The 24992-nt window shown below is 54.0% G+C and overlaps 1 protein-coding gene across 2 annotated transcripts in view; it reads right to left on the bottom strand.

Moving 5' to 3' along the window:
• The window catches only part of HOMER2 (homer scaffold protein 2), a 69194-nt gene that overhangs the window by 42527 nt on the left and 1675 nt on the right, over positions 1-24992 (bottom strand). The window contains exon 1 of one of the 2 annotated variants that reach the window (XM_037053522.1): positions 13796-13986. The exons of the other annotated variant lie outside the window; for it this stretch is intronic. Coding sequence (XP_036909417.1) covers positions 13796-13800 — 5 coding nt within the window. The 5' untranslated portion in view covers positions 13801-13986. Of the gene's footprint in view, positions 1-13795; positions 13987-24992 lie in introns of those variants that run through there. 2 annotated transcript variants of the gene reach the window in all.

Genomic DNA, 24992 nt, shown 5'->3' with positions numbered 1-24992 from the left:
CTTCGGGGGAAGCCTGCAGGCCCCCTCCATCCTCTCTCGTGACATTTCCAGGATTGCGCCAAACGCACCGAGTGCTTGAAAGGCAGATGTTTGCAGCGGCATCAGTTTTTCTACCCAGACGACTTCTTCGGGCAGCTGCCCAAGCTCTCCCCTTGAGAGAGAGGCCCTGGGGACTCCAGGGTGACCAGGCCCGGGGAACACTCCATTCTCAGTGAACGCCACTTAATTATTTAAGGAATGAGGCATTGTTTTCTTTGCAGAACATTTAAAATGCACGGGAGAAGCCAAGGACCGGCTTTTTTTAGCTTGTTCCCTTGAAGCGAGCGATATAGTTTTCAATCAGGCTGTGGGATTCCAACTCCAGTTTTCCAGAACATTCCATCCTTGGTGAGGCGTGCCTGCCTGCTTTTAAACAACAAAACTGAAAGAAGGGGAGAAAGCAGGGAGCTCTGACGAAGCCGAACCTGATGCAGCGCTGGTGGCGGCCCACGGAGTCGCTTTTACACTCAGCAAACCTCTCTGACCCTGCCGCTGCCAAAGCAAGTGGGGAGCCCCCCGTCACGCGGGAGCACGCTGGGTGAGGGGTGCCCGGCCCCCGCCCCCCGCCTGGAGACACAGCTGTGCTCAGCCGGCCTGCGAGACCACCTCAGTGCTCATTCCACCTGACCCGGCTGCACGTCACCTCAGGGAGCCCACACAGACCACCTAGTGCGGGGCTGAGGCATGAGACGTGGCGAGGAGGCAGTGCTGTAAGGAACACTGCTCCCACACCACGGAGGGTCAGCCGAGGCCCCCAGAAGGGGAGGGTCCGGTTCCTGAAATGATATTTCCTGTGCTGCCTCCAGAAAGCAAGGTGGGCTTCTGGGCCTCTGCACCTCAGAACTGTGCCCCTGAGCACCTGCTGGGGCTTTACTGCTCCCAGCAAAGCTCAGCCCAAACCGGCTTACCCCTCAGGACACGAAGGGTGGACAAAGCCTTTGCATCGCCAGCATCACAGGCCACCTCCTCCTGTCACCTGCCCTGTGCACACCCACCTGTGTGGCGGCTCTCATCCCTCCCACTGATCTGAGTTCCTCCATGTGAGTTCACACAGAGCAAGCCCCCCGCCCACAAATGACAGCTGTCACACACACACACACACACACACACAAACACACACACACACACACACACACACACACACACACACGGAAACAGCTCTCTCCTCCCCTTGCCCTCACCTCATAGTCAACTTCTCCCTTCTCTAAGCTAAAATGCCCCAATCCATTAAACAAGTGGTTTTAATGTGTTTTGGGTCAAGGTCCCCTTGAACATCTGACAAAAACTAGGGACACCCTCCCCAGAAATGCACACATGTCCGTACAATTCTCCGGATGGTTGCGGGGCAGGGGCGATCACAGACCCCTGCACTGGGTCTAGAGACCCCACCTTTAGAAGCCTTCCTTAAACCACCCTCCCGGAACGTGTGTCCAGACCCCTCCCTCTCTGCTCCGCCTCCTCCACACACCCCTCCACCCATCCAACTCTGGATCAGCTCCGGCTCTGGAACCAAAGACAACCTTCTAGATGCGCAGGGAAGCAGGCCCACCGCCTCCTTTATTATATTACTGCAGCTATTTCATACTTTGGCCAAAGCCTTCAAAGTTGGGGTCTGGGACAACCACATCGCGGCTGACTCACGCAGAGCTCACGTCACTCGAAATCCCCGAGTGCTTCCCACGCCCAGAAGGACACGCCCCCCTCGCCACCCCAAGACCTGAGCAGCTCCCACCCCCTTCCCCCAGGGAGAGACCACACCTTCCCCCAGGGAGAGACCACACCTTCCCCGTCCCAGGCAGCACTCGGCTCCCAGGACCTCCCGGCTCTGTTCTCTCACAAACTTGACATGGTCCTTCCCTCCTCCCTGCACTGGCCGACCCTCCACGGGCTCACCGAGTTGCTGGAAACCGGCAAGCACCACTGTCCAGCCAGAACCTTCCCCTCACCACACTCGTGCCTCAGTTGAACCCCCTGCCGCACACATAGCTGCCTTGCTCCTCGGAACACAAGGGGTTCTGCTTCTGCGGGTGTCCCTGTACCCTCCCCACCGCCATGTGGCTCTCCTTAGGCTCAGGCCACTTCAAGTCACCTGCTCCCACCCAGCCTCCGAGTCCCTGCCATTTTCAAGGGCTTCAGCTCTGAGCCCAGCTTCTTCCTCGGGCCACCTCCCAACACTGTCACCATCCATGCAGACGACCTCCAACACCCTGGACAAAGTTCCTTGATCTCCTCCAGAAAAAGCCTTTGTCTCAAAGCCCCTTCAGTGACACTGTCCCCCAGCCTCACCAGACCCCTCATTTCCGAAAATGCACCACCTCAGAGTGTGACTTCCCAACCCCCAGCTTCCTGCCCACGCCCCCTACGCCTCCAGCTCACCCACTCGGGTATCCCCACCTCAGAGGCCTCCATCCACTGACAGGCCCACTGTCCACCACCCCTCCCGGCTCCTCTCTTCCCCGAATGGCCCAGACCTGCCCCCTGGCCTGTGGCGGCTCTTGCTGGTACCCAGCCTGATGTGCCTGCCACCTGCCTCCTTGGGCCCACACCCAAGCCACTGGGCAATGTCACCAAACTAGGTGGCCAAGTTTCACTTAAATTCACATTCTCTGACCTCAAACTGTCACTCTTCCACAGCCCACAGGCCTGGCCTCCTCCAGCAGGACTGCCACCCACTCCCAGACAACTTCGCACCTTCTCCTCCTCCTCCTCCTCAGACTTCCCGCCCGAGCTCGCAGGGCATGGCCTGCCTTGGACTTTGTGGTGCAAACGGGAGCCATGGGCTGGGACTTGCGCACCTCCCACCACACCCAAGCCAAGGGACAGTCCTTCCCTCAGTGCCACAGCAACCACCGTCATCTTCTCAAGGCGTCGGCTCCTCTGTCACCTTCCTTCTCCAGGACAGCAGGCCCCTCAACAGCCACGCATGCAGGGATTTTATCTTAAACACACTCTCCCTCTACCTACAGTCTGCCGTATTAGTGCCCTGCTCCCTGAATGGTCACCTTGGTGAGGTGACCTCCCCTTGGTGAGGAAGTGGTCCCCACACAGCCCCTTTCCCAGCCTTCCAATCACCTTCCGACCCACCTGGCTCCTGGCTCCACCTTGCCATTGAGTTGGCTCTGGTCAGGGCCACCAGCAGCCGCCATGCTGCCAGTCCCAGGCTGCGTCTCAGCAGTGCTGCACACCAATGCCCAAGCCTTCCTCCACGAGACACTGCTCCATCAGCCTCTCTCACACCACCGCCCGCTGTCCTCCTCCCTCACTGGCCACGCCTCCTCCGGCTTCTCTGCCGGCTGCTCTCCCTCGATGCCACCTCCACATCGGTGCTCCAGCCAGGTGCTCCAGGCTCCTGAGCTCCCTCCCCCTCCGCCTGCCCCTCCCAACAGAGCCTCGCCCAGTCTACCTGCAGTCCGCCTCTGCTGAGCCCCAGATGCGTGTAACTCACTGCCTGCTCCCCAGCTTCACTCACCACCTCAAGCTTACCGCACGGCTGCCTGGACCTGACTCCCCCGCCCCCCACTCCGACCCTGCCCCTCTAGGCTTCCCCACACTACTAGATGCTTAAACTGAAAACCGAAGGAGTCCTCCCTCCCCTCATCCTTTGCCCCACACGTAATCCCTCTAAAGGTTCCAGCAAAGCCATCTCCAACCATCTGTGGAACCTGCCTACTTCTCTCGCTCTCCTCGCCAACCTTCTCAGCCTCCGCCAGCGTCCTCCGTACCCGAAACCCAGGGACGCTGTCCCTGGTCTCCTGGTCTCGCTTCCTGCCCCCTTCCACGCCATTCTCCACAGAGCACCAGAGTCATCTTCGTAACACAGAAGAGGGGTCGTGTCACACCCCTGTTAAATCCTTCCACCTCACTGACCCTCGCTGAATCTCAAGTAGAGGCTATGCCACGGCTGACCTCACGCCCCGACTCCTCTCCAGCCCCATGCCGGGCTCTCTCCCTTCACCCCGGCCGACCCGCCACGTGGGTCTAATTTCCATTTCCCGAACATTCGGAGCAGCTCCCTGCCACTCCGGGTCATTGCGCCTGCTCCGTTCTCCACCTACAAGGCTCCGACCCTGCTCTCCACTGGGGACGGCAGCCTCGGCGTTGCCTCTTCTGAGAGGCGTCCCAGCCTCCGCCTCTGTCCCGCACAGCCCTGAGCACAGCCTGCCGACATTTTCTTTGTGGGTCCATTTACGGGGGTCTTTGGCGGGGCGGCGGCAGAGACGGGTGGTGTCCGTTTCCCTCACTGGACTGTACATTCCACGGGAACTGGGGCCCTAGCTGATTGACTCACCACTGATTACACGTTGAAATGGTAATACTTTGGATATGCTGGGTTAAGGTACGTTAAAATTCACTTCACCTGTTGCTTTCACTTTTTTTTTTATGTGTGATTTATGAAAAACCACACAAGGTGTGCTCCTATTCCCGTCAGGCTGCCCTGGTCTGGTGAGCAAAGGTGGGGGGAGATGCAGATTATGATAATCTGTTGATATAACATTGATTGTAATTAAATGTTCTCGTGATACACAATACAGAGGAGCCTGGGCCGAGTATTCAGGGAGCACAGAAGACAGGCTGATCAGGCCAGGTGACAGCAGGACTGAAATGCCGAACCGAGGAGGATAAAGTCATGAATCCTCCCTGCTCGGCTGGATCCCAGCAAGCGGCTTCCGTCACACACCCAACAAAACGCGTACGGATCTGGGGCGACAGAGGAGGTGTTCCCACCTGGTCTCATAGCAAACACCCCGATCCGCTCCCAGCTGCAGGGCCGTCCCAGGCCTGTGCCAATGGACACACGGTCCAGATATTTCTGCCCCTGCAGGACACAACGCTCGCATCCCCTCCTCCCCCTGCCTCACACTTAAAGAGCTAGACTTGTGGCCCTGGCTGGTGTAGCTCGATGGATTGAGCACCGGCCTGCGAACCAGAGGATCGCGGTTTGATTCCCAGTCAGGACACATGCCTGGGTTGCAGGCCAGGTCCCAGCAGGGGACGCATGAGAGGCAACCATACATTGATGTTTCTCTCCCTCTCTCCTTCCCTTCCCCTCTAAAGATAAATAAACAAAATTTTTTCAAAAAGAGCTAGACTCACGGAAATAAACAAGGGTTGTGGCATGGTTTGTTTTTCTCGGACTGTCTCAACTTGGGGCCGGTGCTGGACTCGCTGAGTGGGGGAGGGGGGAGGGATGTGCGGAAGCCATCTGCCCATCCTTCCTGGGACACAAACTGAGTCCGCTGTGTTTGGGGAGGAGGGCACAGACAAGCTGCCCCCACCCCGCCTCTGCCAGCAGGTGCTGTGCTCACCCCCCAAGTCACCACATTAATGGTCATGCCCTCCAGTGGGTGATACGCTCCCACAGAGCAAAGAAACCCCCTTCTCACAGAGGTTAATGAACTTACAAATCTCATTCCTCGAGGAGGTCATGCAAGCAAGAATTTCAATGCGTTTTTTAGAAAGGAAGAATTATTAACAGAACAATGACTGGCTACTCAGAGAAGCGAGGACAGAAAGGTAACTGATGGAGATGAGCAGGCGTTCCTCCCGCCAGGCAGCGTCCCCCAGGGCTGGGGTGGCAGTGCGCTTGGGAGTCTAACCAGGGTGAGCCGCAGATGCATGCCCACCACCTGGCCTGGGACTGCTTGCCTCTGCCCCTGCTCCCAGGTCTAGTGGTGGTCACTAGCACCTTTAAAAACCCACATTCTAGAATCTCCAACTGGCCCCCCGCGGCCATTCACGAAGCTGTATTTACTCCAGGCAACTCCCTGCCCACCCCCACAGTCTCCCACCCAAAGCAGAAATGACGATGATAACGACAGTGATGATAAACTTGGCCACCACTCACTGAGTACATATGTGTCAGGCATTGTGCTAAACGTTTACATTCATTTTCTCACTCAATCATCTCAAGCACCGAACAGATAAAGCTTAGCGAGATGACTTGGCCAAACTCACACAGCCAGCCAGGGGGCTGGGTTTGACCTGCCTGTGCTTCACCACCCTCCCCAACCCCGCCGGACAAGTGGCCCTCCCTGGCAATGAATGCACAACGTGGTGAGACAGCCGCCCCACCTCCGGTCTCACGGAGGGTGAGAGAGCTCTGCCTCGTGCCCACGGGGCTGAGACCGGCCATGCTGCCCCGCCCCTGTGAGGTCTCCCACAGCAGGCAGGCTCCGTTCCTCTTCCCCAGGAGAACCTTCTCCGTCACTTGCCTTCCCCAAGACAACAGAAGTCACAGCAACTTTCCTCTCCTCCATGTATCTGAACGACCCAATTAAAATCTCTTCCAATTAAAGATCCCAAAAGGAATCCAAAGCCCAGGCAGCAGGGTCTGCAATGTTCCTCACTAATGGGCTCCCCGTGGACACCCTCCACCCCATAACTCAGAGATGAAACTCCCCCCAGAGCGGAAGGAGGACAACGGGCCCCTGGGCCTGGCCAGCTCCTCCTCAGTGGTGATCTAGACCAGGAGCTCCCCACGCAAGGCCACAGGAAAGTGGCCTGCTCGAGCCCCTCCCGTGGCTGGGGCCCAGCCTCAGTCTGGTTGGGAGGACCCTGAACACTGCAGGGTTTCTTAAAGCTGAGCTCTCGGGTGAACCACCCTGGCTGGTGGCAATGCCTTGTCCGAAGCTTTTCTGCAAGAGGAGGGGACACCATGGCCCCCAGTTCCTCAGAGGAATAGTAAGATGGCTATCGACCAGTCTTGTGAATAAAAATGTTTAAAAAAAATCTCTCTGACAAATGTCTAAATGCGTTCCCCACAAGCATATTTTTATCCTAACAAGCTAATGTGAAGTACAAGTTAAACAAATTCTACCGGAACGGTGCCATATGACTAACAGCCCCGGCGGCAGAACGACTGGAGGCTTCTTCGGGTGCCTGCTCAGCAGAGGCTTCCAGCCCGACGCTCTTCCCACACGAAGTGCGCTCCACCAGCGAACTGGCTCCTGCTGCCAGCGCTCACCTCCCGACCTGTAACCCTGGAACCGCAGCTTAGCGGCAGCCGTGTGCGCGGCACCCAGACGTGCAGACACACAGCAAGCTCTACTTAGGGACCAGCGTATCAGAACCGAGGCGGATTAGAAGCTTTGGCCTGAATTCCTTACCACGCTTTGTTTTGCTCAATTTATTTTCACTGGGAAGAAACAAGGTCTAACTCTCAGTATTCATTAGGCCAGGACTTGGGACACCTGAGACTTCTAATGTTCTGGAAGATGCCTTTTCTCGACTGTTAATAGGTTTTTGGACTGCTGCTCACTTCCCCTGTGACAAAGGTGAGGGAGGTCCTGTCCCCACTCCACGTACCCAATGACAATCTTTTTCCAAAGATGTTAAGTGTCAGTGCTGGCTAAGGTGAGGGATCACAGGATTTATCCAGGTTTGGGGCTTTTTGAAAAAAATCGCCTTGCCACTGAAGCGGGGACTGTAATGTCCCTCCTGTCCACCCTCTCGCCAGGGGAATTCTGTGGAGGAGGGGGTGTCACGCCCACCAGACGAAGGGCTTCTGAAGCCGAAGGGGCACTTCAGGTCAGGCCTGGTGCCTTCTGCTGGCAGAGAACCTTCCCACCCAGGCCTCAAAGCAGAACCTCTAGGCCCTGATATTTCCAAACAAGCAGAAGCAATCTGAGCAGCTGGGCCCTGGTTTGCCAACCACCCCTAGCAACCACAATGAATCCTGAGTTCCCACCAAGACTCACTAAGGAACGGTGGTGACTCACCCAAAATTACAGTGCCACCGCCAATCACCCAGTGTTCACAGTGACTTGGTCTCCGCCACAGTTTTTCCCTTTTGGCAATTCATTTAAAGCCCACAACTGCTCTAAGGGGTTGTCAGAACGTCTTTTCAATTTTTTTTAGAATATGCACTGCCTTGTTCTACAAAGGATTTAAGCAGGTTTATCGAGACGTGTAACATCCCGCAAAATGACAAATTAGAAGTGGATTTGAACGATGATGTAGATTTATAGGTATTGGCGTGGAAAAAGGTCCACTCAAGGTATTTTAGGTTAAAAACTTAGGTTATGCCCTGGCTGGTGTAGCTCAGTGGATTGAGCGCGGGCCTGTGAAGCAAAGGGTCGCCGGTTCGATTCCCCGTCAGGGCACATGCCTGGGCTGCAGGCCAGTTCCCAGCAGGGGACTCACGAGAGGCAACCATACATTGATGTTTCTCTCCTTCTCTCTCCTTCCCTTCCCCTCTAAAAAGATAAATAAATAAAATCGAAAAAAAAAAACCTTAGGTTACAAAACAGGCACGTAAAGTGACGCCGTTCCGTGACAAATACGGCTGCTCTCTGTAGACATACGTGTGCCTCCACACATGGGCATGCGCACCCAGGGGCCGTCTGCACAGACAGGCATCTGGCTGCCGCTGGAGGTTATCCCTGCACCAGGGGATGACAAGCCGTTTTCACTTCTTCATGCTGTCATGTTCTAGTATGAACACACAATATTTTTATAATTGGAAGAGAAAGCAAAGCTATTTTCATTTTGTTAAAAAAAAAAAGTGGGAGATGAGAAAGAGTGAAGGTAATCAGAGAGAGCAGGTCATAAAACTGAGCGAGGAATACAGGGAGGGGATAGATCTGCTAAGCGTGACCACACATCTGACTCTAAGATCCTTGGAAGTCATTATGAAAAAAAAAAAAAAACAAGTAGCAATTTACACAAAATCACTGAGGGCATTAGCCCAAACCAATCCATCCCTCTGCTCCGGGACTCCTTCAGGGGACGGTGTACAAGCATCACACGTGCCCAGGGCTCCATCCTAAGCCCTCAGAGCCAGGAGATGCAGCGCTGTTTCTAACAAGAAGGGCGAGAGTATGCGTTCATTCCTCTTACTCACTCATTCCATACACACCTCTCAGGTGTCCGCCCCACTCCCAGCACTACGCACTTTTCCGACTCTGACATAGGGAGATGGCTGTCTCAAGAATGGGAGTCACGCCCACTGCTAGCGGCCTGCCTAGCGCCTCCTCACAGTGCCCTGACCCCACAGAGCCAGGCCCCACCTCGGACGTGCTGTGGATCATAATATTCTGTTGAGACTCATAAACAGAGCTGGCGGGCGTTCATGTGTGGGGCTTGTCTCCCCTCACAGACTGTGAACCCCTCCAGGGCAGGAGCTGACGGGCAGGCCTGCTCACCCTGGGTCTGCAGCAGAGTCTCTAACTGCTACAGATGAAGAGGTTAAGTGGACCTTAGAAAGTGGGGTCTTAAAAAGCCAAAACGGGACCAGGAGAAGACAAGCCCCCTCCACACACCCGGGAAACCGAGTCTGTTTCGGTCAACACAAACCCCAGACGAAAGGCCATGATTCGTAGGAACTGCACGCAGAGTTCGGTGTGATTCGGGAGGAGTGGAAAGTTAGCGGAGAGGGAGTGAACATCAAAAGAAAGTTCATCAGTATTGATTACTGAAAGGAGGCCCAAGGTGTCAGATGACCAAGATTGTGGCCTTCGTACATTGCAATGTAATCTTGGCTGAAGAAAATAAACGAGTGTAAGCTGAAGCGAGACAGAAATACAGCAGATCTTGTTTGTAAACACTGACAAAATCAGCTAAAAGCCACAGCAGCAGACAAGCTGGCTTTTCTGCTAGCCTTTCGCAGGCAGGTAAAGACAATTTACAACCCCAATACTTGGATGACGGCCCACGGCCTGAAAACCAACCCCGCCACAATAAAACCCAAATGGCTTGCTTTAGCATTAAAAGAAAACTGTACCCAAATGTGATTTCTTTCTCTCCTGGCCCTTGCAACTCTCGATTAAGCAAGCTATATAAAAGGTGATCCAAAAATTATCACGACTCCCAGGCCAGCATCCAAGGAAGGCTGCCCAGCATACGCAAGCATTACCTCAATCAAAAAATATTTATTGGGGGCCTCTGAGGTGACAGACACTGGGCTGGGTACTGGGACGCACTGGTAAAAAAGGTAAGACTTATCCTTGCCGGGTGCTACCAGGGAAGAGAGTGCAAATAAGCAAACAAGCCCCGACTGGAGACGAAGGGGCGCCTGTGTCAGCGAGGAACCAGGGTGGGCGGGGAAGACTGAGCCAGAGAGCGTGTGGCAGCGACTGGAGAGTCTGCCCGAGATCCGGAATTTCGACCCCGATGTTGAAATCTGAAGGAACGCAAGAAGGTATCTGCAGAGCCAGGGCCAGGGCACCCAGGCAGGAGGAAGGGCAAGTTCAAAGATCACAAGGTGGGGTGGGTGGGAAAAGCCAAGGAGTCCGTGTGAACAGAGGGCTGTGGTGAGGGTCAAGCAGACTGGCTGGCAAAGGTGGAGATGGGGCACAGGCCAGCCCCTTGATGATGGATGGGTGTATAAGGAAAAGAGTGATGTGATCTGTGGTTTTAAAAGCTAGTCACTGGGGGCTCCGTGTGGAAAATAGACTGGAGACGCCCCCGAGGGGACGCTGGAGGGCCTCTTAGGAAGTCAGCCCAGGAAGGAGGCAGCAGTGGCCAAGAACAGAGCGGGAGCTCTGATTATGGAGGGAGGGGAATGCGCTTCGGTGTACCCTGGAGGTGGATCCTGGGCCCCAGTGACAGCCTGAACAGGGCAGGGGAGGGGATACGGGAGACAAGAATCCGGGATAACTCTTACCAAGAGGATGGGTGGTGGGGCTGCTGACTGCAAGGGGAAAGATAGATGTGGGGAGAGAACTGAAAGGAATTTGGAGAGCTCTGTGCATGGTCAAGAGTCAGGAGCCCAAAGGGAGCATGGGACTCATCGGCAAGTAGTTGACAGATAAAGCCATGGCTGGGGGCGGGTGACATGACCTAGAAAGAGAGAAAGGACAGTGGAAGGGGACTAGGACCAGCAACCCCACCATTCTGAGCTCAGGCAAAGGAGCAAAAGAAACCATTGGGTGGCAAGAAACTAGGAGAAGCGGTGTTTCAGGAAGGAGATATGGCCACTGGTGAGGTAGAGAGAGACAAGGGCAGAGCCTGGCAACCTGCAGCTCCTCAGTGACCCTGGCAGTTCCAGTGGGGAGGTGGGAGCAGAAGCCAGACTGCAGGGTGTGAGTGGGTTTGGACACACCTTTAGAGGTGCTTCCAGGTGAAGGAGCAAGGAGGTGGGACAGGAGCAGGAGAGGGGTGTTAGATACGAGAAGCCACAGTGCACCCCATATGGCAGCCACCAGCACATGGTTGTTTAAATGTGAATGAGATGAAAAATTCAGGCCCCCCGCCACTCCAGCCGCACCTCCCGTACCCAGCAGCCACGCGCGGCAGCCATACGGGACCGTGCAGACCCAGAGCATTGCCAGCAGCACTGAGAGCCCTACTGGACCACGGCGAACCAAAGCACGTGGTATACTGACGGGAGAGATCCCGGAGAGAAGGCGGGGGAAAAATGGGGAGATGTTTCCTGGGGAGGTGAGAGGGGATGGGACGGACGGTCTCCTGGGAGGCGTGGGGCTCTGGCTGCATGAGAGGAGGGACTGGCCATCCATTCGGCAAAGCAGGTGGGAAGGCAAACAGCAGGGCAGGCTCTCGGGCACTGCAGGTGTGGCGGGAGGTGAGCTGTCCTTGGTCTCAGCTCTTCTTTTGTCACTGAAAAAGGAGGCCAGGTGTGTGTGGGGGGGGAGAAGAAGGGGGTCTGAGGAGGGAAGAAGGTATGAGAAAGCTGCCTTGGGGAGTGAGCACGCCAACTTCTGGGGATACTGCGCCTGACGTAAAACACCTCGCAGAAGAGCAGCAGGACCCAGGGACAGCTGAAGGAGGGAAAGCACCTCACGCGGGCACAGGTAAACTCAGATTTTTTCCTCAAATCCTGCTCGTGGCTGCAAGCACAGCCATGACAAGGCTGTTGGACCACAAAGAGGTAACCTACTGGCTGCCCCTTCCTGGCTGTTCCTCCTCCAACCCACTCAACTCTCCGAAAGGCTGACTTTGGTTCTATTTTCAGTTAAAATGGCTCCCTCCACCCGCCTCTGTCTAAACGGCTTATCCAGCCCTCGCTCCATCTCATTTTACAGCCATGGCTTGTGCATTCCCATCAATTAGAGAAGAAGTGGGTATATTAAAAATGGCAGAAGTAGGTAGGAGTTACACACCAGCCATTGCCTATAAGAAGTGAGTAACAGATATTTATGGATGATGTTAAAATTACATGAAAGACATATTCCACGTTTAAACAAAATCCCCAAGCTACTCCTCCCTGCTTCTCCACAAACAAACACTATTTTCTGACATTTTCTTTAAGCTTTTATGAGTAAACATTTTCATTCCCACAGAACTATTTGATCTCAGCCAGTCAGAGTTTCAATATTTGTTTTGATCACACAAGTGTATTGGCTTAGTTTTGTGTTGGCTGGTGGGGGGAGATGGGGGGGGTGGGCAGGAAGTTAAAATTACCAGATCCCTTTATCTTCCATCTTGAGATCTAAATTTGCCAACTCCTTCTTCGCATACATTTTTTAAGTATGAACTCTGAGAGCCACAAAGGCTCCCACTGCCCAAAGACCAGCCCTGTCCTGGTCCACCAAGGGGTCACCGGAAATGCTACGGTACGTCTGCTTCCCAGCCAGGGTGCCTCTGCTAAAATCTCCCAGTTTCTGTACATGTGAAACCTCTTCAATCTGCACGAGGGTCTTAAGCACATCCCTGGCCCCTCTCTGTCCCCTTGTCCTGGTTCATGTTGGTCCAGAGCCTTCATACTTCCCTTCCTCAAAACTCCTCTTGGCCCGTCTCTGAGTCTTTCAAGCACTTTGCAGACCCCACAGGTAAAGTTCACAAGGAAAAATGACTCCAGAAACTTTTCTAGAGCAAGACACAACAAAGCCACCAACCCATGGGAGCTGGATCCTGCCCCCAAGACAACCTTGCTCCTTTCCACTGCTCACCTATCCCACACAGGAAAGCAAGACCCCCAGACCCACAGAGCACAGGTCTTTGAGTCATGACGAGGGCTGCAAGGACACTAAGCTCAGCAGCAGAGGACAGAGGTTCAGAAACGCTAGTTCACTTGCAAACCCACCCCCCACTGTCAGGCTGTGGCTTCCCTCTGCCCATACACAGTGTCCCTCTACAAATGCTCACCAGCTGCCCCACAACCCGGGGGAGTCCCCCCACCGCGTCAGGCCTCCTTTTCCTCATCTGCGAAGCGGGCATGCTAACTGCTCCCTGCATACTGACGACCTATCCTCGAAGTGCACTCCCCTCCGCGGAACAAATGTTAGGAGGTAACTGTTGTTAGCACAGTGGCTCCCTGACTCACAGCGCCTGCCCCTCTGAGAACAACCAGGAGAAATCAACCCTGCTTTTTAAACTGCCTGCTTGCTCTGAAGCATTAGTCACACGGACGACGGAGTATTTCAAGTTCGCTCCGAGCATCTCCTCCCTTATTTCAAAGACTGAAGCCTCCCCTAGCTGCTCAGACAGCCATCATCCTAGCCATCTCAAAGTCCGCCCTCCCGGTGCTGGGGGGGTCATTCTCATTTCCTTCCCAGAAAACTTGGGTTTCCATTTTGTTTGTAATAAACCCAATCGTGGAGGAGGACAAACTGCTCCCAACACTCACAGACACAGGCCCTGGAGTTGACCGCGCCCGGGAGCAAGGGGACCCCCGCATGGCCGAAGCTGCGAAGCCAGCCAGGCGCCTGTCCCCCGCGCGGTGGCCAGGCGTCTTGCAAAGAAGGGCCTCGGGCTGGGGTGGCGGGCGCGGGGTCGACGGCGCACTAGCTCCGGGCTCAGGGGCTGTGAGACGACGCGGGGGGCGGCCCGCAGCCCTATGGCGCGGGGGCTCACTCACCCCATCTCGGGCGCTCTCCCGCGGCTGCTCCGAGGCGGCCTCTCGCACTCGCTGTCCGCCCGCTCGGCAGCTGCTCCCCGTGAAGCACATGCGGCGGCCCCTGCGCGCCCGGCTCAGTCCCGGCGCTGCTCCATTCCGCGGGCTGTGCTGCCGCCGCCGCCACCGCCGCTGCTGCCGCGCGGGCAGGCAGGTGGGGGGGCTGGGCCACCGGGGGCAGGGCCGCCGCGCGTTGGGGCGGTGCCCGCCCCGCCCCACTCCTTACGTAACCTCGTGGCCCCCAGGCCGTGGGCCCAGCCCAGGGGCGGGGGCTGCCAGTGAGCGGCGGCCAACGGCCACCCAGGCAGACCCCTTCGCTTTAGGATCCGGTGACGGCGCGCCCCCGCCGCATGCCCACTGTTGGCTCTGCACAGTGCTGCCCGGTGAGCGTCCTGCCTGCCTGCCCGCCCTGCCTGCCGTGCCTGAGTCTCACTCTCAGCTGGAGGGGGCTTTGGGGCTCCCCTTGGTTTGCAGGTGAGGGCACAGACAGGCCCCAGGACCGGGAGGCAATTGCCCAAGGTCACACATTCAAATAAGAGCTAGGTTCTTCAGAATCGAGATGGGCTGGGCTGTGCCCTTCGAAGTCCCCTCATCTTCCTGTCCCTGGCCAGGCTGGGTGGCTCAGGGGACCGGCGGTAGCCCACGTGGCAGGGTGGATCCCAACCCACAGCAGGTGTACTGGGGTTTTCCCTGAGAGAAGAAGGGGTGAGGGCTCTCATCTGGAGGGTAATTAATGGCCTTCAAGGAGGTTTGATCAAGCCTGACCTTGTTCCTAGAGCAAGGGAACCCGCGATGACGAAGGTGGCACTACAGCAGAGCAGTCTCCTGATCTCGTCCATGTGGCGGGTCTCACCTGAGAACAGCTGGCACTGGGGCCAGCCTAACCTTCCTGCCCCGCGGGGCCTTCCACAGGATGGCCTCCTGCTGAGAGCACACCGCCCACAGGAGCCGGGCATCTCAGGACAGCAAGAAGTCAAGGAACAAGCTCAGGGCACAGGGCCCGCCCACCTCAGCCTCATCTCTCCAGGGACCACAACTTTACCAGCTGACTGCTCAAGTTTTGTGGGGCAGGCACCAACGCCTGGTCAGTAATTTTCACATTTACAAATCTGATCATGTCATTCTAGTTCTGAAAACCCTTCAGTGCCTTCCTTCCCACTGTCCTTGGGGTGAAGACCAATACACTGAACATGTATGCAAGGCCCTGCCCCACCGTGTTGCCACTGTCCTCTCCAGCCATTTTTCCCCCTCCCAATCTCCCCCTTGCGTTCTGCACTCTAGCCCACCTTCAGTCTCAGGACCTTTGCACATGCTATTCTGGAGGAATGAATTAGTGAATAGGCCAGGCCACAAACACACAAGATTGGCCAGGGCCTGGAAGCTCAAGTCTAGAGCCGGAGAAGAGTAAGCACTTGCCCCTGGAGGACACCTGTCTGTCGCAAGCTGAATTCCAAAGACCAGGGAGAGTTCCTGGCAGTGACAATGGGGAATGAATGGCAGGAACCAGCTCAGCTGGCATAGGGGTATCAGAGGGCAGATTCGCAGTGCATGGGACCGAGGAGCGTCCAGACTCTGAACAGGCGTTTCCTTTGCTCCACGGTTGGAAAGGGCACACCCGCGTTACCTCGGGAAGATGCGCTGGTGCCAGGCAGGTGGGGCTGGTGAATCACTGGGCTGCTTCGCACAGTCAGCGGAAAGCAGGGCGATACTGGAGGCGTGGGCCCCCGTGCAGTGAAATGCTCCATTGTACAGTGGCTGTCACTCTGGGTAAAGGCTTTCGCAGTGCGGCGAGGAGAGGAGAGGGTCTATCGGACAAGGTTGGAAATGGGTGTCCCTCCTGTCCCTTGTGAGGAGTGGCCTCTGTCCCTCCGCTTGAACCCCAGCCGCAGGCCCAGGAGCCTGCCCAGACACCCAGAGCCTGACTAAGCTTCAGAGTTAGCCTTTACCGGCACTATTTCATCAGCTTGGAATCGTCCCTAAAGAGGGGCACTTCATTTCCCCATCAGTGCCTTCCCCTCCATCGAAGCCACAGTCACCCCTTTTTTATGGAAAATTTCGCATCGACGTGGTCTCCGTGGCCCCAGTTGCCAAGGGAGATGATGGTGAAGTGTCTTCTTTCAAGAGGCCTAAAGTGAGAGAGGTGGGGAGAGAGAGTCCTTGCAGGCTGGGGGTTCAGGCAAAGCCACGAAGAGTCTGCGCCAAGACTCGAGTATCCTTTAAGGCTGAACAGGAGAAGCCAGTGAGGGAGGGCAACACTGAGGATGTGGGGAGGAAGGGCGGGGCCTCAGGAGAGGGCAGAGTGGGCCTTGGAGAGAGGAGAGGGCACACTGGGGCAGGGGAAGGAGGCTGAGGGGACTTGCCTGGGAAGCTACTTTTTCTAGAGGGGGCAGGGCCACCTACTGAACACGCGTGAGAGGGGGGAGGTGGGGTGGAAGCCCAATGTCTTGGAATAGCAGCCTTGGAAAAGTAAACACTGCCGTCTGGATGGATCCAGAGTTCCGAGTGAGGGGGGCAGAGATGCCCCCCAAAATCTGGGCAGCCGGACCTTGACCAGCACCAGCTCAGGGACTTGGGATTCCTGTTGTTCTCTGTGGGCAGCGGAGGCTTCCAGAATCCAGGCAGAGCCAATCATTCTGAAGGACATTCTGAACCCCAACGGGCAGATCAGATAACTGTGGGCACTGGCCACAGCGCTGTGTAAACCTGGGAAACAAAGGGCACGGAGTCAGCTCCACACATTGCCCTTCGCCTGTGCTGCCCACTAGCCCTCCCAGGCATCCTGGGCAGAGAAAGCGCTGTGCGCCCTCTGTGTCAGACAGGGTGACTTCCACATCGCCACCTCTTGCTCTCAACGGCTAGGGTCTAGAGAATCGACTGATCTTAGTCCGGGACAGGGGGAATACAAAAGGAGCCGAGAGCATGTCCTAACACCAGAAAGTAAGGCAGCGCTCAAAAAACCAAAAGGACGGCGCGTGTCTTAGGGACGCAGGAGCCAGTGGGTTCCTCACGTGTACCGCGTGGTTCCAGAAGATGTCGACCACGTGAGGGGTGTATGAGAACTCCGCATTATCTTTGCAACTTTTCCATAAATTAAAATTCGTCCGAAACAAAAAGTTTATTAAAAAAGAAAGTAGCCCTTGAAGTCTCCTGTCTACCGAACCCTCCGAGCAACCTCGTCACAGGCCACGTCAGGAAGGTGTGGCAAGTGAAACCCTGAACAGTGGACTCATCAGGTGACCACTGGGACAGGAAACTGCTTTCCTAACCCAAAGCAAGCCACTGAAATCTGTGCCTCTCCATTTGTTCCCATTTTTTTTAACTGCAACCCACAGGAGGAAATATATTTTCCACCGCAACCCAGCACATACCTCAACTTTACCGAAATAAAATGGAAACAAAGTTACATATATAAAGTGAAAGTTTGACAAAATAATTCTTATCCTCTCACCTACAAAACATTCCAACATTTTTCATTCTGTTCTATTTTTAAAAGCTGTGCTGCTCACAACCTGCTACATTGATTTCACAACCTATAATCTATATATTTTTCTTTCAACAGCAAAATGAGGCTCACCATGTCCACATACAATGTTATTATTAATGTGTTCATATTTCTAATGCTGCTGATCCAACACTTTGAACATTTTGTTCTTTTGACCATAAGAGTTCAGTTCTTTCCAGTGCATGTGAAACAAATGTCTTATTAAAGCCATTAATTAAAGGAATAACTATCAGGTATTATGTAGCTACTAGACTATATAGTAAAACACTTATTCTTTCAACAAACACTGCTCACCTACCGTGTATATGGCTGGTATTGTGCTGGGCACTAGGGATAAAGTGCTCAGCAAAAGAAACCGCTTTTTTTCTATCATGGAACTATGAAATTGGGTGTAATGTACTAATCAAAGAACCACACACATACACAAACTGTGATCTGTGTGCATAAGAGTCCTAATTTAGGCTGAGGCAGGAGTGAGTAATGGCCTCTTTGAAGAGACATCTAAGAGGCCTGAAGAACAGAGAGGCATTAGCCAGACATCATGTGGAGGAAAAGGTCCCAGGCAGAGGACACTGCAAAAGCCTAGGGAGCCGGGAACTGGGCAGTTGCGAGGAACGGGGAACGGGGAGAGGGCTCCTGTGGCTAGAATGCTGCGAGCCTAGCCAGGCAGGGGATGAGGTGGGAGACACTACAGGACCCTGAGGCCGGTTGGGGATTTGGGATTTATCCCAATGTACTGACAAGCAGGTTGGGGAATACTACGATCTGGCTTACATTTTTTTAAGATCCTTGTGGCTCCTAGAAAAAGAGATAAGGAGGCAAAAGTATGCAGACCAGTTAAGAGGTTTTAGCGGCAGCCCAAAGGATAAGGGGAAGGATGGCGGGAAGTGGATTACAGATTAGAGATTCAAGCTGGGAGGCAGACTCAGCAGGTCTTGGTGAGGGATTCCACATGGACTAGGATATAAAGTTATATCATGATACAAGAAAATATACAATGTATGATGACGCAGAGCAAACAATCCATATGACAGCTGTGCTGTGAGTATAATTATATAACAACTAGCAGCATGTATGGACAAGGCCTGGAAGTATGGAAAATTGAAAGTTTGGTTTGTTGGAATAGCAGAAGGAATACAGGACAAAAAACAAAATACAGGGTCCGTGTGAAACGACACCTGCTTGAATGTGGTTGGCAGGGCAATAATATGGATGTACCCATTTGTAGTTTTAATTTGAACAATTTACCTAAAAATGTCATATGATGTGCTTGAGTATGACATCGTCGTATTGTTCTGATGTTGTGGAATCCCCTGCGGGGGACTCCAATGGGCGGCCCGGGTTGGGAATCACTGCGGGAAGCCTCCCAGCACCCAGAGAAAACTAAATGAGCCCCAGAACCCCAGAATCTGGGGACCGGTCGGAACAAAAACGCACACCCCCTGGCTCACTGGCTGGACGTTGAGACTTTGGGCTCCAGATGAGACAAGAACTCGGAAACCCCAGGGATTTGTGGGGGTAAGGAGGAGCAGTGCCTCCACTGGGCGCAGGGAAGGAGAGGCGGACTCTAAGGCCTGCCAGCTCCTTCTGACAGGACTAGAGAGTTGCACGCATCCCCTGCCCCGATGGGCGCCTGTTTGCATTTCTGGAGTAGCTAGGATGGGGCGGGCCAGCGGGTGAGGGGGGCTCCACAGCCACATCTGAGGCACACTCATCAAGCCTGAGGACGAGTTAAAAAGGCGGTGGAGTCACACGCGGCACTGAGGTTTCCAACTGGCGATGCTGAACAGACAGTGATGCTTCTTCCGGATGTACGGAATCCCAGAGGGAGGGGGACAGCAGCACCTCAGAGAGGAGAGGAGAGGAGGCCGATTTTGGACACGCTGAGATGCAGGAACCTGAGGAACAGACGAGAGGAGATGTCCAGCAGGCGGTTGGCTATGGCGGGCACAGAGCTTGGAAGGGAGACCTGGGAGCCATTGGCAAGGCAGTATCCGACCCAGGAAGGGCCTGTCGAAGGACCAGAGGTCGGGCTGAGGAAGGCATAGATGGACTGAGCTGGGGAGGAAAGGGACCCTGTGAGGGTCAAAGAGGGGTCATTAGCACCCTGGGAGGCCATCCTGCTCTAGACGTGATCAACCAACCCCCTTTTGGGTTATTTCCCTGAATCAGATATATTCTTCTTAAAAAAGGAAATAACTCTTCGCCAGAAAACTAAGAGCAAAACAAAAACAAACTAACAAAAAGCAAATCACACAAAATAGAAACAACTGGGTTTCCAGTCCATTTCAATGTAGCAAATATTTCCTGAAGGTCCACTACGTGCCAGACTGGCCCCCGATGGCTCGCTGGCACGGTTCGCCGACCGGACACACAGCCCACTCCCGTTCTCTTCCTCAGCCCCATCTGGGAGGTCACAGTGGCTCTGGTTCCCAGCGTCCTTGCCTCCAATAAAGTTCAGCTCATCCACCAGTTGTCCTAAGTGAGGTTCCCCACCGCCGCAAATCTGGGGTCCTCACGGCAGGTAACAGCTTTCCTGAACACCACCTGTCTCCCATCAGCTGCCCGGCAGGCTGCTGGCCGGCTGTCCCACAAAGCCCTTGCCTGTGCTGCCCCACGGCGCCCCTCCGGCTCTTTCCCAGCTCCTGTGCCGGATGGAGAAGATGAGTTACCTGGCGGCTGGCCCACCTTTTCTGGCCATGTCTAACCACTTCCAACAGCTCGCTCCTCAGGGGTCTCTAGGACTTTCCTTCCATAACTACAGAGTTATATACCAGGGCAGTCAGCACAAAATCACTCTGAATCAAGACCAGACCTGTCTACTCACTCAGAGCAAGAGGCCCGCCCCCCAGCGCCACCCACCCAGGGAGACTGCTGCCCCTGTCACCATTTTCTTTGCGATACCTCATCCCCATTCCTCCAGCAAACACCCCCACACCCGGGCTGGTTCGCAGTGTGAGAGCTGCCCCTTCGGCAGGCCCTTCCCCTTGGAAACTTGCCTTGTATTACACATGATCCATGGTTCTCTTTGCACATGCATCTCTCTCATCTGCATAATTCTCCAAACGGCCAATTCTGTCCCTACGGCACAGAAGTTGTACAGGTGTACAACTTCCCTTTAAATGCACATGCTTCTTTACCTTTGCTGGTTTAACACTTTACAAATGTCCTCCTCAGTGGGTTTCTGGGTGCACTGTCTCCAGAACAAGCTGGGCTTTCCCCTCGTTGTGGAAACACATACGTAACACAACATTTACCATTTTACTCATCTTTAAGTGCAGTGTAATGGAATTAAGAACGTCCACAGTGTTGCGCTGCGATCACCACCAACCACCTCCAGAACTTTTTTGTTATCCCAAATCTGAACTAGTTATCCAATGCCGAGAAAGTAGGGACATGTTTGATTTATTTTTCATTCCTTGTTCTGCACCTTGTATGTGCTTGATAAATATCCTTGACTAATTAGAGCAGATAAGAGGTTTAACATAAAAGACACCAAACCAGCACCAAGAGCCCACCAAANAATTAAGAACATCCACAGTGCTGCACTGCTATCACCACCAACCACCTCCAGAACTTTTTTGTTATCCCAAATCTGAACTAGTTATCCAATGCCGAGAAAGTAGGGACATGTTTGATTTATTTTTCATTCCTTATTCTGCACCTTGTATGTGCTTGATAAATATCCTTGACTAATTAGAGCAGATAAGAGGTTTAACATAAAAGACACCAAACCAGCACCAAGAGCCCACCAAACAGCCTCTCCAAAATTACTTCTTACTACAAGAAGGGGAAGGCTGATCCAAGAAAGGAGGAAAACATACACGTACTTATTCTAGCTGGGTGTCAGTATCTGGATCTGACCTGGCCTTGGCTACAGGGCCTAGGACCGCAGAACCCTGAGATGGGGATGAGGATGACGAGACCCTCGTCCCTTCTGAGACAGCATGAGACCCTCACAGAACCCAAGTTGGGCCCCAAAACCAAAGTGACAGGAAACAGAAGCACCTGGAGGAAGGGACTGAGCCCATTACTGCTGTGTAAGACCCCTGAACAGCTAGAGCAGTGTCCCCCAGACTGTCCTGCCACACAGGGCACTTATTACACAGACTGATTCAGCCCTTCTGAGACTGGTATGGGAATCTGCATGTAAGAGCCTGAAGTGATTCTTGCCCACGAAAGACAAACTGGGGAGAAAAAATGAACTAGAGCGTTCCACCAGCAAGGTGGGCCAACCCGGCCTCCTGGGCCTGTGCCGCGGGGCCCAGGAGCCAGTCAGACGCCAGGCTGCTTGCCCAAGCACAGGCCTCCCGTGGGCCGGCTGCCTCGCACCACTTCCTCCTCCAGTGTCCCCCCACCCACCGGGCCATATCCAGCCTCTCACCTCTGCCTCTACTGCCGAAGGCCTCGGGTGATCCCAAGTTCTGGCAGCCCTGTCCCCTGGCTTGGTTCCCCACAGCTGAGGGATGACAATGAGATATAGTCCTAATTTAGAACACATGAGCCAGGTATGCCTCGGCCAGGTGTTAATTAGGGAATGACTATAGATAGCTGGCGACATCACTTTCTACCTTTAGATCCAGCCGGGTCATTGTATGGAAATAAGTTGGGAAGTTTCTATCTACCGAATCTGAGGTCAGTGTTTACAGAGGGAGACACTGGATACCAAGTCTGCCCTGCGAGCTGAAATTTCACCGTGGGGCCCTTCCGACACAGGCCAGCCGAAGCCCGGGAGCCTCTTCAACCACGACACAACCACCACCCCCCACCCAACGCCCCCCCAGTGTACGGGGGACCAGAGAGGGCTATGGCAGAACAGGCCGGACATTCGGTGTCTTCCTTTCATTAAAGCCAGTACATTTTTAATTAAAAGGCAATTTCTAAAACAGCTCTTTGTCTTTACTCCAGAAAGTTGACACAAAGCTGTGTTTCCACGGGATGTCAACAGGTGGTACGCAGCAGGGAAGGGCTTGATACTCCACAGATCGGGCAGTACTGGGCTAAACGAAATGAAATAGGTTTCTTTACTATTATTTTAAAGCACCTCTAGTATTTCAATGTAGACTTAAGAAACGCCAGTAAGTGAACACAATTTACTCTATTTCCTAAATTAAATGAATTCCATAGCAATGAAGCCTTACGTACTTTTTCAGAGGACACATTCTGGGAAATGATGAAATAAAGGATCCTATCACCCAGTGCCAATTTGACAGGGAAGAAATAAGCGCCTGCCACTCGGCTGGCTCTCTGGGGAATACTGCCTCCCTCCTGTTCTCGGTAACCACAAAAACCGCTTCCCAGGGTTAAACAGTAGAACACAGCAGGGAGCGGGCTGTCTGGATTCCTACCTGGGCTCCCCCACTCGTGAACCCTAGGCACATCATGTAACTTCCCTGTGCCCCAGTTCCCCGCGGTAACACGGACTATACTGGTGCCTCTTCTCGAAGGAAGGATGCAGTGAGGATTAGATAAAGGTCCACACTGAGCCATTATACGTCGTTAAGCAAGACAAGCTTTGTCCCCCAACCCACTTCTGGGCTTGGCTTCCCATCAGACACACTAGTGGTCACTCCAGAGCGTGCAGCACACTTGGCATTGGGAACACAGCAGAACTGGGGAACGAAAAGGGGCTGAGAGCAGACTGACGGGAGCCCCTGTGCTAAAGCCCAGAGCATCTGGGAGGCCACACGGAGGAACAGGCCAGGGCGATGGGCCCAGGAGGAAGGGGACAGTTCCCTGAAACACAGTGAGGAAGCAGCGGGGGAACTGACTTTTGTTGATCCTTATAATCATCATCGGGGAGGCAGAGAATAATCATCCTTATAATGCCATTTTAGAAGAAAAAATGAGCCCCTATCTTGGCTGAAGTCACTCAGGTTAGTCTGCACCTAAAGCCGACGCCCTTCCCACCTACGCTCCCTGCGGATCTCTGCGGAGCAAACCCCGGCGCGGGAGAAAGCAGGTGCTTACCCGCCAAGGAGGAAAACAGGGCCAGGCCTCCCCAGTGTCTAACTGGATACGGGGAAATTCAAAGAGACGTGCATTCCCCAAGTGGGCTGGCACCACCTCATTCCAAATGGACAGAAATGGTCCTACACAGGGGTCGCTGAGGGGACTCGGGAGAGAAGAGGAGCAAAGAGCCCTGGGAGTCGGCCTAAGGGGAACGGAGCAGCCGCGGAGTCTCTGAAGACGTTCAGCAGCAGAGCGGCCCGTCTCCATCCTCCGCATCCACGCCCAGATCACTCACAGGACTTACTTCCGGCCGTGTGTGCCTAGCGTGTCTGTTGGAGGTTCACCACCTTCAGGACATTTCTCCGGGTGACTGTCACTTTACTCTGGCTTCTGCCCCTCACCCGAAGTCTCCCAAAACTTCCATTGGAATTACCTTTTCCTGCACCCCATTAGTTTGCCATGTACTATTTCATATCATGCCTATGCTACTTCATAACCATCTTCTATTCGACTCAAATAGATCTTAAAATTTGTGTTCCACTTTTTTTTTAATTCTCTCCACTCTCCCAACATGAAGCCTAGATAGACTCTGGATATTGGTAAATACATGTAAAGTGAAGAAAATAAGTAAGGTCACAAATTCTAAGAGAGTCTTTAGATTAGGATTTTCTCTAGAATTTTATGTGAGCAGAAATCAAGTGCAAAATGAATGACTAAGCTTTGTGTTTAGCTGACGAAAATGAGCAAATTAAAACCAAGTGCTAATGGGGAAAAGGCGGTTTTGCTGCAGAGAAGCGACGTGCTTCCAGCCCATTTCTAGCCAGTTTAGTCACAGGGAGGCTGCCGAACACCCTTCCGAGAGCTCCCCGCACAGGTGTCCCGGAGGGAACATATGGGAGCCGCCGTCGGGTGCACTGGGGGCGCCTGAGGCGACTTGGACCCACTCACTGCCCATGTTCCCGGTCCTTCTGGAGGGTCCACCTTCATCTGACTCACGGTCTTAAATGTTTACCCTTGTCTTTGCCAACCGTTTGAATCGGTGTTTCAACTGCTCTGATCACCCACTGGGAGCAAACCTCCAGATTATGTCACCGCTTTTGGAACCTGCAGTTGGAGGACTGACAATCGGCAAGTCTAACGCCTCCTTTCACACGTTCACGGCTGCCTTTTCCCCGCCTGGGCGCGTCGGCCCCAGCACCAGGTGCCGGGGAGGCAGAGCCATCGCGTGAGGTCCCTGGCCTCCCGGCACTGACACTCCAGCAGGAAAGACGGACACGGAGACAGACAGATTCGACCGAGTGGTGCCATGATAAGGGGGTGTCTGGGGGACGCAGGTGCTATACACAGGAGGGGAGCTGAGTAAAAACACAGTGGAGTGTTTGCTCAGTGGAAAAGATTAGTCAACTATGAAACTGGGGAGGACGGTAGGGGCCAGATCAATCAACATTTACTGCGCACCAACTATGCATTATGTTGCCAGACTCCACGCTAATTGCCAAAGATGTGAGAGACACAGCCTTACTCTCAAGGAGCTCGGAATTTAGGTGGATGTAAACAAATTACAACACATTGTGACACATATGTGACTACACATGTTAAAGACATAAAGGAACAGACACTCAGTTTTCATCGGAGCTGGGGACGAGGAGGCGGGGTATTACGGAAGGCCAGCAGAAGACGACACAACAGACCAAGAGTTACCAAGCG

This window comes from Sturnira hondurensis, unplaced genomic scaffold (genome assembly GCF_014824575.4).
Source record: "Sturnira hondurensis isolate 20B ecotype Veracruz unplaced genomic scaffold, ASM1482457v3 Scaffold0007865, whole genome shotgun sequence".
NCBI classification, from domain to species: Eukaryota; Metazoa; Chordata; class Mammalia; order Chiroptera; family Phyllostomidae; genus Sturnira; species Sturnira hondurensis.
This window is presented reverse-complemented; position numbering and strand designations above follow the sequence as displayed.